We start from the raw sequence: 13,370 nt of genomic DNA, 5'->3' as shown, positions 1-13,370 counted from the left end.
CTATTTAACCCCACCAAATGCACTTACTGAAAAATATTTGGTGGAGGTTATTTACCACCACCAAATGTTTGAATGTAGTAAGAAAAAGCTTTAGGATAAAAATTGAAAGTCAGTTTAAAGAAATGTATCTATATCCTGATGCTGAATACCTCTGCTACACGGAATTACATTGGAACATGTAAATGTCTGAAAGCGATTGAAGACACATATCCACATTCCAATGTAGTTCCATGTAGCGTAGGTACTCAGCATTTACCCACTAACAAAATATTTTTTTCAAAATAAAAAGGATTTCAAGTTATACATAGTTATATTTTTTATGAAAATCTATGTTTTTTAAAATAGATATAAAAAATATTAAAACTATGAATTAGTCAAAAATCTAAATGCTAAAAAATTAAAAACTTAATAAACTAAATTTTAATAATAAATATAACCATAAAAATAATGTAATAATAATGTAACCTATGTACCAAATATGTGACAAATTAACATTTTTTTTACAATTGTAAGTTTATCTTTGATTTAAAAAAACAAAAATCGTTTTAATGTTTTCAGATACATATTTATTAATTAATACAGTTGAAATTGTAAATTATCAAAAAAAAATCTCAAATTGCAAGCTTCGTATTTTTTCGCTAGGTTGTCATATAAGATCCCCCTTAACATATTGATAATAAAATGTCAAAATGTTATTTTGCATATTAACCTCACTTATGTATATTTGTCTTACTTAGGTTAAAAAGAGCCAACGGCACGCGGTCTTCCCAAGTGGTCACCCATCCATGTACTATCTGTGCCCAATGTTGCTTAACTTCGGTGATCGGACGAGAACCTTAGACCGCTCGACTGGTAACATTCTGCGTTACACTCGAATTTTGTTCACAGAATTTTATTTTAATGTCACTGCGAATGGTAAAACACATACATGTTAAAAAGATTCCCTATTACCTTCTCATCACGATTTTCCGATAATCTTTCCAACATGCCATCAAAGTTTTCATTTAAGCACTTTGTTGTAGCACTTCTGAGGGCTTCCACGAACCAATCTTTGTCTTCAGAATCAATAAGGCGATCGGAAAACACTCGCAAGCATTCGTGCACCCACAGTCGCTTCATCGCCTGCAGGGTTTCTATTACTTCAGGAACGGATAGGAGCACACCCTGTTGTAAAAAAACATAACTCAATTAATTACCCAATGTCAAATAGCATCAATTCCACAGTTAGAGAAAGCGTTATCACAAACCTGGATGACTCTTGAAAAATCCCTCAAATTAAACATGTAGTGGGACTTTGATGGCGTCGGTAATAGATTAAGTCGACAATTTTTGTATATTTCAAGAGTGGCCGACACCAATTCACTAATGCATGGATCAAACTCTTTTGAAAACCCTCTGAAATATTGAGAACAGTAATAAATTTAAAGATAGATTTTGCAGAACTGTATAGCATTGGCGACGGGTGGAGGTAGACTGTGGAGATCTGACAAAGATAATGCACACATTGTCAGTCATACTTATTAATTGTTTTCATTGAACTAAGAATATAAATTGCAGAAGGTGCTGGTCAGTTTTTAAAATTCAATGAAACATTGACATACTAATAATAAAGGTAGGTTATGGAGATCTGACAAAAATAATGCAGACTTTCTCAATCATACTTATTTGTTTTCGTTAGACTAATAATACAAATTAAAGATAGTTTTAAGAATTCAATTAAACCCTGCCGACCAAACCATAATAGGTAAAAAATATTCTCCTATTTATAAAATATCTAAAATTGTGTAACGCCATAATTTTAGATATTTCATAGATGGAAGAATATTTTTATCTAATAAGTAATAACCATTGATATACTACTGGATGAATCATATGCTTCTTAAAATGACGCCCGATTTTCAGCGACTCGGCCAGTGTTAAAACTTACTGTTTTAATATCAGCGGACTTAACTCGATATAAGCTCACTTAATATTTGTCTCGAAAACGACCTGGCAATAATTATGGGTAAGCCCGATCTAGCTTGCATCTTTCTCTAACTAATAGTCAGCGCATGACGACTTGCTCTGTCCGCTCAGACATGAATTTTTGGTAGCTTGCAAGCTTTGGGTTGCAGACCCTTAGGGTCACTATTCCAAGAATGCAAATTTAGTTTTACAGCTAGGGCAATACGGGTGAAATTCGAGAATCCATGTTAACGGTCTTAACGCATTATACCTACAAGGAAATATTATAAGACGATATTCGTAATATCTTTTTGTGGTACATTTTTAAAATGACACTTGTATGGGAACTCCTCATCTAGTAGTATATCAATGGTAATAACACACAACAATATATATATTTGGTCAGACCCAAGATTCGAACCTGGAACCCAGGACATTATAAGTACCTAATGTATATATCATGGGCAATGAAAACAAATAAATATGACTGACAAAGTTTAGTTTCCATTATTTATGTCAGATCTCCACAGCCTACCTCCACCCTCCACCACTGCTATATAGTGTTGGTTAGTTTTTCCTGCCTAGTTTTGGTATACTTTGGACAATAAGACAAAATTGTGCACACTTTTTCATTCATACTTATTTTTTTTCATTGGATTAAAAATGCATATTGGATGCAAATGATTTTTTTTTTAATTCATTAAGCCCTGCTTAAGCCAAACTATAATAGAAAAAAATATTATTCTATCTATAAAATATCCAAAGTAATGGATGATTTAATTGCATAATTTTAGATATTTTATTGATAGACGAGTATTTTTTTACTATTATCTATTATGGCTTGGTTTTCGCACAGTTTAATTGGATTATAAAAACTAACCAAAACCATCTGTAAAATGTAGTCAATGAAAACAAATATGTATGACTGATAAAGTTTAGTGTGCACTCCTTATGGTGGATCTTAACAGCCTACCTCCACCCTTTGCCACTGCTATAATATAGTGACTGCACAAAACTCTTGCATTGACAGTGTACAAGAAAAAACATCGTTGTATAAATTCATCAACACAGGCAATGCAAAAGCATTAAATGTCATTCATAAAAAAGCTGCCGAGCAATAAATAAAGTACTATTTAAAATCATTAGTGAGAGTGATAATTAATATTGGAGTATAAACCTTGTATCCAAATGCCAGAGCATAATCTTGCTGAATATTAACATGAGAGTCGAATCGTCGAACTCGTCAATGCATAAAAATCCAAAATGTCGAGTGAATCTCGGGGTCACTCCTTTCATACCGGGTGTCGGTTTACTCATTGCACACATAAACTGAAAAGAAAATCAAAATACAGTAAGTATTTATCAAAAATCTCTAAATATGTTTAATTATAAAAAAAATATGATATACTGGATTCGAATGTAAACCAATTATTTAAATCATCTTAAACAAGACAAAAGATGCATACAGACCAAGGGTTGAGGAAGTTTTTTGGGTGTTACCAAAAAATTATTTGTATTAAACAATATTTACCCCGCCCCCACCAAATTCCTAACTAAACATAAAGAAACCCATTAAATGAATAACAATTACTAAAAATACTTAAAAACCCTACATGCTGTAATAAGAATTGCACACATACAAATTGTAAAACTAAGATCATTCGCTCATGGAGAAACTAAGATCCGACGAACTGGTTGCTGATGGATCTCATAAAGTAGCCAATAACTGATGCTTCGCACACGGCGCTACTGAAACCCACCTGAAATAATAATCTCATAACCTCAAACTTTCAAAAATAGATAAAATATATAACATTAGTGAAATCATGGTTTATTTTACCAACGTCATTAGTGTGTAGGTATTTTATGTCAATTTGTTTCTAATAAAAATAACTAGTTATAATAATTAGCAAAGTAAAATTATTCGTGTATCAATATCGTTCAAATATACCCTACTTCAAACCAATTTAAACACTACTCCTGTGTATTATCTCCGCGAACCTAACCTCCACAGTTTCTGACGTTTGACCCGCCACTGACAATAACTGTACATATGTGGGCACATCTGTTGACAGTTCGAAAGATTTAAATGGGGTAGTTAGAACTGGTCTGTGGTGTGCCCACTAACATACAGTTATTGTACAGTTATTGTCTGTGCCAGGTTCAAACTGCTACTCAAACTGGCCGTATATGGGCACCTATACAGATCATTGTTGGACAAATTTCATCATCATGGTACCCAAGAGATATTAAAAAATCTAGAAGGTGACCAAAATTCCGCTGACATACGTAGCAATGAAAGGATTGAGAAAAATGGAAACAAGATGGAACGACCTTCGTCTAGTAGTGAATCGAGAGTGGCTAAGATGATGATGGCATATCATTATAGGATGAAATCTATAGCAATCATACCACTCAGCATTACAAGTGTGACACACTTCAATATTTATGTTTCGTTGTCAAAACAAAACAAAGTGGTGGAAGCGATTGTCAGCATTTCCTCAATAACCTACATAGTGTCTATTATGATTTATTGAATTGTGACAATGTCTCTTGTAATGTATGGACTGCATTTGTATAAATAGCAAGGACGATTCATAACTCGTTATAGTCAACGGTCATTCACTCGAGTCTAGTCTCGCGATTAGATTAATCTCTCGAAAACATCAATCTCATCAGTGCATCCGTACCGTGATTATAACATTACTCTGTCATCTTTATCATTATATTTATTTATTCTTGTGTCGATAAACTCCCTCCTCAAAATTTCCAAGCAACTACGACTTTATCTCCCTCCACACACCTCATCTTTCCCACAAAACAAAAGAACATCAACTTGTGAGAGTAAAGCAAATTAAGGTGACGCATCAGTGAAACGCCAAATAATTTTCAACTGTACGCGCGACGAAATTTTGTACTCGCTTCGCATTCATTGAGAGAACGGCGAGTCAGACATACGTCACTTTGCTGCGTGATGGCGACGGGCCAATTAATTCTAAAATCGTGTAAAGATGACTAAAAACGTTACCCATTTACTTTAAAAAGAAAACATGTCAATGAATATATTATTATTGTTACTAATAGAATAATAAACAGAACATAAAATGGACGTATGTTGGATTTATATGAGAAATAATATTTCGTTTGACAGGCGTCTTTTGCACCCGCGACCCGCAATCCGCACATCGCCTAGCAACGATCTTTTTAGACCGTGTCTCAACTAATGCATGGCCTTAAGTAATAAAAATCTTCATTAATTACTCCCACATATACATATTTATTCAATCAACGGGCACGAATAAATAAGATGAAATCAAATATCTTACCTGTATTTCAATAAGTTTCATGGCGACATTATCCTTGCGGTCGTACCAGAGTCCTTGATCCAAAGCCTGGCGGAGTACTTCGATGGGAGGCTGAGCGCCGTACGTCTCTGCTTGCGGCATCGATACGTCATCAACAAAGACAACACATTGAGTACCAATGGGTGGACCGAAGACACCTTAAATATTATACATATAAACAAAATATCATAACTATATTTGATGGAATGGGCTAATTGCCTAATCACAAAATTGGCTTAACAATTTTGTTTGTCTAATTATGTTTATTCGAATATGTTTTATGGGTAATTCCGGCATTGGTCAATTGAATTAAATCAAAAAAATCTCTCAATCGTTGAAAATCTAATAGAAATTACTTGGAATTTTTATATATCCAATCTACGACAAACAATCATTGAAAAGAATATTATATCAGTAGACAGTTCTCCAATTTGAGACATGCAGCATTGCACATTGCAAAATCACCCGTACAGATGATAAACTTGCTCCACCGGGTTGAAAAATAAAGCAAATTGGTGGGCCTAAATATAATCATATCCAACACAAAACTGATGATCATTCTTCTTCTTCTTCTTTGCCCATATCCGCCCCTTAACTGGAGCATATGGACACCACGCGGCGCCTCCAAGAATCCCTGTCGCTCGCCAGTCTTCTTGCTTCGTTCCAGGTCAAACCAGCATCCCGTAGCTCCGCCGTATACACTCTGTAGATTGTATTTAGCGGCCTTCCAGGACGCCGGAATCCGGTCGGCTTGAAGAACAGGCAAGCCAGGTTAAAGTTCTCTTCTGGCATCCGCAGCACGTGGCCGAGCCAGGTCCAACGTCGCCTCTTCACTTTCAGCGTGATGAGAGGCTGCTTGGTACGTTCTCTTATCTCCTCGTTGCTCCTAAAGTCATACCACCGCACACCCAGTATTCGTCGCAAACATCTATTTTCGAAGCTCAGTATACGGTTGCTCTGAGCCTTCGTAAGGTGCCATGATTCGCTACCGTAAAGCAGCACCGTCAGAATGCAAGCGTCGAATAGGCGGCATTTGGTTTTGACCGAGTACAATCGTGAGTCCCAGACATTTCGCATCGAGTTGAATGTTGCTCCAGCCATTCCCATTCGGATAGCGAGCTCTTTCTGCAAAATGCCATCTCCCGTGATGTGTACCCCCAGGTACTTGAAGCTGTCGACGCTCTCGATGCTCTGTCCATCGCTAATCAGAGGGAAATCTGGATCAGGACAGGTGCTATTGCACAAGACGTTGGTTTTCTTCGCGTTGATTTTCAAACCAACGCGAGAGGAGTTGTTATGCACGGATGATCATATATCGTAATAATATCATGCAGTAACGCAGTATGCTGCTAGCACACAGATAAATAAAAATAGCAAAAAATGCCATGTCGAAACTGCAACCAATCTGAAAAAACAAAAACATTACTGAAGCAATTAAAATCCGTCTACTCGAAGGCGGACTGCTGAGAGTTTCGTGATTAATCAAACGAACCAATGATTCCATTGTAAGTGAACTCCAGATTCTCCTCAGTTTATGCACACAGTACTCTCCATTTTTTACAACGTTTGTATTACCTAGTATTCTTGTTTGTCCAGTACAAATCTTGCAATCGATTTTTAACTAACTTCCCGACTAGCTAGATATTTGAAACTTTTAGAATATAATATCAGAACACAATGCCAATGCATTCTTTTAATACTTTTAGCCATCTTTAAGCAGAATTGAATTCATTTTCAGTTAATGCTGTTTTGTATGGAAAGTTATTTCAGAAAAATCCGTAAAAACTAAAAGACTATTATTGGTTGCTAAGGGGGTGGTCCTAGCAACTAAATTATTAATATATACGTGCGTTACTATGGAAATCAAAATGAAATGTCAAAATGACATTTCAGTATTCTATATTTGTTAGTTTGTTTGTTTTTTATTTACTACATATCAAGTACAAGTTTGAGCATATTGAGCATAATAATTCAACAGAAAATTTAAAAACGTTGTATATAAAAAGTTCTTTTTATCTTGTAATTATTTCATCATATAGTCATCTGGGAAGATGACAATCTGATGAGCTAATGCGATATTTGAGTTTAGTCTGAATTCTAAGAGGGATGAAGGTTAGCTTTGTAGAATACTGCCAGATCGCCAAATCATCCGAGTCATGATTCTCAGCCACGAGTTCCTAATGAAGAAGACTAACCTTTCTTGCGTTTATCCAGCTTTGCCATGATTATATCTTGCGTCTGATTGGCGGACGTCTGCGCCGAGAATCCCATTGTAAGTGCTTTGTAGATTTTAGTATCAGCTTTCTGCATCAGAAAATCCTGCAAGAACAGAGCGTTTCTTATAGATATATGTACCATCATAAATCGACCGATGTTTGAATTTAGACCTAAGCTCATCACAGTATAAAAAGTATTGAATAATATGTCAAATGTTAGCATGTGGCGCCCTACTCAGCAGACAACTTATACTGGTAGATCTATACATAACCCTACCTCAAATGATGTTCCTACATCGATATCATACTTATTTGTACTAAATGTATAATAAATGTTAGCACTAAATGAGTTAAGTAATTTTTAATCATAACAATCTATTTGTTTATTCTAGCGATGAGAAAACCACAGAACAGATTAATACATAAATAGAATTGCGATAGGCTATAACCCAATACACTACATTTTGACACAGGGTTTTGAATGTGTGAGTATCCTACAAAAATTAACCACACATTATAGACGTGTAATAGTGTGTGTAACAATTTCAAATCCACACAACGAGAGCAGGTATCAGAACGAAATACAAGCGTACTCTTAACACGTGTTTAAGTTCATCCTATATTTTTCCACACTTTGTCGATATAGGATTAGTTTGTCGAATATCCGTTTTTGCCGAAATCGACCTTTGAATGCAGAATGATTTTTTGTATCTAAATGGACCAGAACCATCCTTTTCTTTAAATTGCTTTGTAATGAAAACAGCATTCATATGCTGTAAAAACAATTTAAATACCTTCATGTATTTAAATATAGGATAATCAAATCTGTTTTTCGTCTCCTGAACATTTGACATTTGGTCTATTCGACACACCAATCCTACAGCGACGACTTGAGATCGGTTGCCCGTTTCTCCACACCCGTTAGGTATTTCAGTTCCCATTATTTGGAGAAAAGTCTTTAGAGTTGTGTAAAGGTAAATAACTTCTATGAGATAAACACATATATCTTCGAAACCATCATAGTGTAATGAACTCTTAAAAAATGTGCCACCCCTGAAGCATGTGACCTTAAAATATTTAATATATAAACCCTACCTGGAAATTTAATAATCAGTCTGACTCGCATACAAACTACACATTGTTTCATGGAAACTCTATTATAAATTATTCTCCTGCATTCTTCAGTTATTATAAAACTTATCTGGTAATTTAACTTTGATAAAAAACTAAGTTTACTAAGACTAAAAGTCCTAAATAAATTCATAATTTTTATACATACTTATAAAACAAATTATTCTAAAATATATTATTTAATTATTATGAAAAAAATATCTCACGATGATGTAAGATGACTTTCCGGTTCCTGTTGGTCCCACCATCATAACAGCCTTTTTGTGATAGACAAGGAGTTTGAAGAGTGCCAAGTAGCGGACTGTATCGAGTGTTGTAACAATAATATTGTGAGCAGCTGTGTCACGGGATATCGGCGGTGCGCTTATGAGATCATCACTCCAAGACTTCCATTTTCCTTTACCCTGTCGTACAAAATATGAAAAAATATTAATTCTCGGCAAAACCTCGAAAATCACAAATGCCTTCCTTTGGGAATTTTTACAATACTATGGTGTGAGAATGCTTCAAAAATTCATCAAGAAATGACCATCATCTTTACCATTAAAATCAAGGAAATAACATTATTACATTAATTGATTTATGGATTATGTCAGATTGGTCTAAATTGAGCCCATATCCGGAAAACGAGCATTATCGCGATAACGCTGTTTTTGGTAAATCGGTTTAAATTACGCGGCATACACCTATGCATGCACTCACCAAATATTACTTTTATATTCTAACAATAGGTGGCAGTAGGCAGTCCAAACTGACCACGCGTTGCACGCTGTTTATTCGTATACCATAATATCTATGCCGTACACGACACACAGCCCAACCAACTTATCTGAATAATGGTCAAAAATGGAGCTACTAGAACCCATATGGACGCCATATTGAATGTCAGATTCTATCCAGTTGCGAGTTTTGATTGGGTAGTTTTCGACTGTGGTTCCCCTATCAATTCTTCAGATAAATTTGCGGCACTGTACACACAATTCGTGCTTACGGACGTTCGCAGCATTTCCATTTGTTGTTGCGATAAATATTTTTTTACTCTTCAGAGTATAATCTATTTGTTCTAAAAAAGGCGTGTCATTGATGAAACTAAGTGGGCTTGCACATCAGAACTCGCCGCATGCGTCTTACGACAAATTTGTCGATGTGACGTCATCGTAAACCAAGAAATAAACGTTATCAAATGGAGCTTCGCAGATTGGTCGATGCAACTGCGACTCTGCAACGCTGCAACATGCGTCGAGTTGCATTGGCCAAAGCCTGCATGTCGATGTCCGGCGAATATCGACTCCGCGCATGCGCACAGCCGCACAATCGGCCATTTCTCTCCAGACTGTCGCCGCGTTCGGAGCAGCCGCGATGCGGCGAATGTCGATATCGCTAGGCAGATGTGCGAGGTTGTATCATGGAACACCGGCTGCCCGTTCTCGGAAGTTTTGATTTATGGCAGTCAGGCACACAAGGCGAGTTGTGATGTGCGAGCTGGCTTATTCTTATGTCAAAAACGAATAGTGGTCAAAATTATAAAACTTTTAAAGAAAAGATTATCAAGAAAATATACTTTGATGTATGTGGGTAAGTGCTGTCAGAAGTTGTGCAATATATTTTTTTCAGCCATTGAACAATATAATTTATTTTCCAAGTTTTGGGAAATGGGAAATAAAATCCAAAGGGATGCAAAGTAAATAGAAGACATTTTGTCTTGTTTGCTTTTTGTGAAGCCAACAAAGTGCTGATTGGTTAAAAAATATATTGGAATTTATCCCAATGAATGTTGGAAATGGACCTGATGTAGATATCACTGCAAGTGACTCACTTAGGGTAAAGGATGTAACCATCAAAATCAGAGTTGTACGATTATTTTATATTATACGGAAAAACAGCGTTAAATTTGTTACCGTATATTTTATTATAAACATGGTGGTTTATCCAATAAAGTTTTTTTATTAATAAACCGTGTTCTCAATTACTCAAACTACCTTTATTCATCAGAATTAAATATTTTTGATGCTGTGTATCTCCACAACAACCAACTGGAATGTTTAACCGCCAATATCTCTGAACAGTGTTTTTAAGATAATGCTCGTTTTCCGGATATGGGCTCAATTTTTGTTGTGGCATTCTTGTACTTGCTTTTCTAATTTATGTATTTTCAATAAAGCATAAAAGCGCCTATACGCGTGTATGGATTAACTTGCAGCAATAGTGTGTATTTTAAACTATCACGATAATAACTGTTTACAAATAAAAGTGCTGACTGTCTCGTGAATCTCATTCTTCAAGAGTAAGCGAGACGCGATGTTGTCATTTTATAGTACTATTTGACAGGTCACGAAAATCGTTTAACTTCAAAATGAGTCTGTGAGGTGTAGTTTGTTTTTTTGCCGGCAGGTTCGTTACTATCATTCTATTGCGCAGGCGCAGATGTAGAACAAATCCCAACTGTCGCCTGAAAATTCAGAAGCTACCGACCTTTTTTCAAACATATTTACACGTGTATTTCTTGCTATGGCCACAATAATACGTACTGTCAGCAGCAAATCCATGCACGTGTAAACGGGGTATAATATTCTATGGGTTGCCACAGTGTGGAGGTTATATTAACAAAAACAATGTGGGTAATGGTTGTAACGTAATTTATTCTCGTACTCTGGAATAAATACGTTATGAACATGGATGGCAACATTTTGCCTCAGAAATTTAACGCGGTTAACATGCCAGACTGAGCGGCATGGATCTTGACGTTGGTATTCCTGCGCGTGGGACGCCGATTACGTGCGCGTGGATATCGCGGCAGTCATCATCCGGAGGGGAACCAGTGAAGTCCAGTTTTGAACGAATCGTGCGTGCCGGTCTCGGACGCCAGCCGCACAAGATGGACGTCGATTCTCAACCGGTATTTATTGTATCACCTTGTTTAGGATTAGCTTCTTGTTTTTTTAATCTTTAATAACTCCTCACAGAAACTCTAGTTCTCGTTGTATTATGTATGGCATTTGTTCGATCTCAATTGTAACCCTTTATTAATATACTTTGGCGGTTGTGCCGCGTGATAATATTGCTACTTCTTGTTTTTAATAAATCTAATGTGTCCGGTCTCGGAACCTATTAAACCAATCTTATTATTTTAATTCTTTGCCTTGATTTGTCCCCCGTGTATGGTACGCGCAGTTGGAGGAATCTGGGCATTGATGGCGCCCTCTTACTATTCATTATAATTACCTAACATTCTTAAAAGGAGTACTGGAAGCTTGAAGACATTATGAACATATGCAACGGTCTCCACGACCAAGTAAATAAGTAGGTTTGCTTCTTACAGGGATTTGGGGTCATAGGCTTTACCGCTGCATTTGTTTCTGAGCTAGTCGGATGTTTAACATTGTAGGTACACACACATACACATATGTGTTTTTTATAATGTTACATGGTTGTTAGCCATTCTCTCAATCCATTGGACTGAATCAAACATACATTGAACAAACAACATGCTTTTTTGCCAACTGTGGGATCGAACCTGTGACATGCTGCTTCAGAGTTGGACGCTCTACCAAGTGACCATCGTTAAGTGTAGGCCACATTTTTAGTGATTTTTACTATTTTAATTAATCAATAAGAAAAAGTAATTTAATTATATAATATGACTGACAATGCAGTAAGAATTTATACCTCTTTAATGTATCTGTAATCATAGACCAAGCCGTCCTTTGGTATGGAGAATATGTAATTCTTCGCCGGTTTGTTAATGGGAAATGGATAGCCAAAGGTATCTTTAGTGCTCTGCGGGAATTCCTTCTCTAGCAGTCCTCGAAACATGAGATCAAACTTGGGGCGGCTGGTGGCTTCCAGAGTCGCACCGATTGACCAAATCGCCGAAAAGAAGAATACACCCTACAAACAGACAATGATTATAATGAATTGATGGCTCACATTGACTCGCGGTGTAAGTGTAAGGTAATTTTCATACAAGATTATTTCTTTTTAATATTTTTTACATTCGAATAAAGGACGTTGATGGTAGTTTTGCGAATTATTTCGAAGACTTTAGCCGTTATACACGAGCCCATGACATAACCACGGACATCTGATCACGATAATGTTTACAATAATACTCTTTTATTGTATTAATATATTATTTTATGTAGTGATCAAGAAGAGTGTGCAAGAACAACGATAAATGGCACATTTGCAAAATGTTGAGGAATGAATAAAACGTAAATAAAATTATTATTAACGGATTTTGTTAATGTATTTTATTTCAAAGATGTAGTTGTTCATACAGGGAACACAATTCAACAATAATTTATTATGAAAATAATCAAATTAATTAAAAAATCATAAATAAAAATACCTGTAGGAGAATAATAACAGCATGTGCCTTATAGCGTTGTTCTTGTGAATAATTTTTTTATACGAGAACAACAATGGACAGTATGTGCCGTACAGCGTTGTTCTCGTGCATGATTAATCAACTAAGGATTAGTCTAAGAAAATAGGTCATGTATTTGTGACATTCATCATTATTCTACTCATTTCTTTTGGAGGTTGTTTCCCTGGTATTACGACTCCTTTCTTAGAAGTATAATATCATTTCCCAGCAAGTGTTTTTCTTTTAACATCCTTCCAATCTTGTATGTTTATCTTGCATTTTCTACTCCTATTTAAATGATTTAAGCCACCCGGCGACAAAAAACACCACTCGGGTCCGCCATGTTTGTACTATTCATCATTATTCGTG

The 13,370-nt window shown here is 35.9% G+C and overlaps 1 protein-coding gene across 1 annotated transcript in view; it reads right to left on the bottom strand.

Moving 5' to 3' along the window:
• Nucleotides 1-13,370, bottom strand: part of LOC147065890 (dynein axonemal heavy chain 7-like) — a 119,110-nt gene that overhangs the window by 58,945 nt on the left and 46,795 nt on the right. Inside the window, exons 34-40 of the mRNA XM_085955678.1 lie at nt 12,302-12,523; nt 8,842-9,039; nt 7,484-7,607; nt 5,271-5,446; nt 3,122-3,273; nt 1,248-1,395; nt 952-1,164 (exon numbers count right to left, since the gene is read on the bottom strand). Coding sequence (XP_085811804.1) covers nt 952-1,164; nt 1,248-1,395; nt 3,122-3,273; nt 5,271-5,446; nt 7,484-7,607; nt 8,842-9,039; nt 12,302-12,523 — 1,233 coding nt within the window. The remainder of the gene's footprint in view (nt 1-951; nt 1,165-1,247; nt 1,396-3,121; nt 3,274-5,270; nt 5,447-7,483; nt 7,608-8,841; nt 9,040-12,301; nt 12,524-13,370) is intronic.

Source organism: Rhyacophila brunnea, unplaced genomic scaffold (assembly GCF_057557595.1).
Source record: "Rhyacophila brunnea isolate RB1 unplaced genomic scaffold, BYU_Rbru_1.0 scaffold_5, whole genome shotgun sequence".
NCBI lineage: Eukaryota > Metazoa > Arthropoda > Insecta > Trichoptera > Rhyacophilidae > Rhyacophila > Rhyacophila brunnea.
This window is presented reverse-complemented; position numbering and strand designations above follow the sequence as displayed.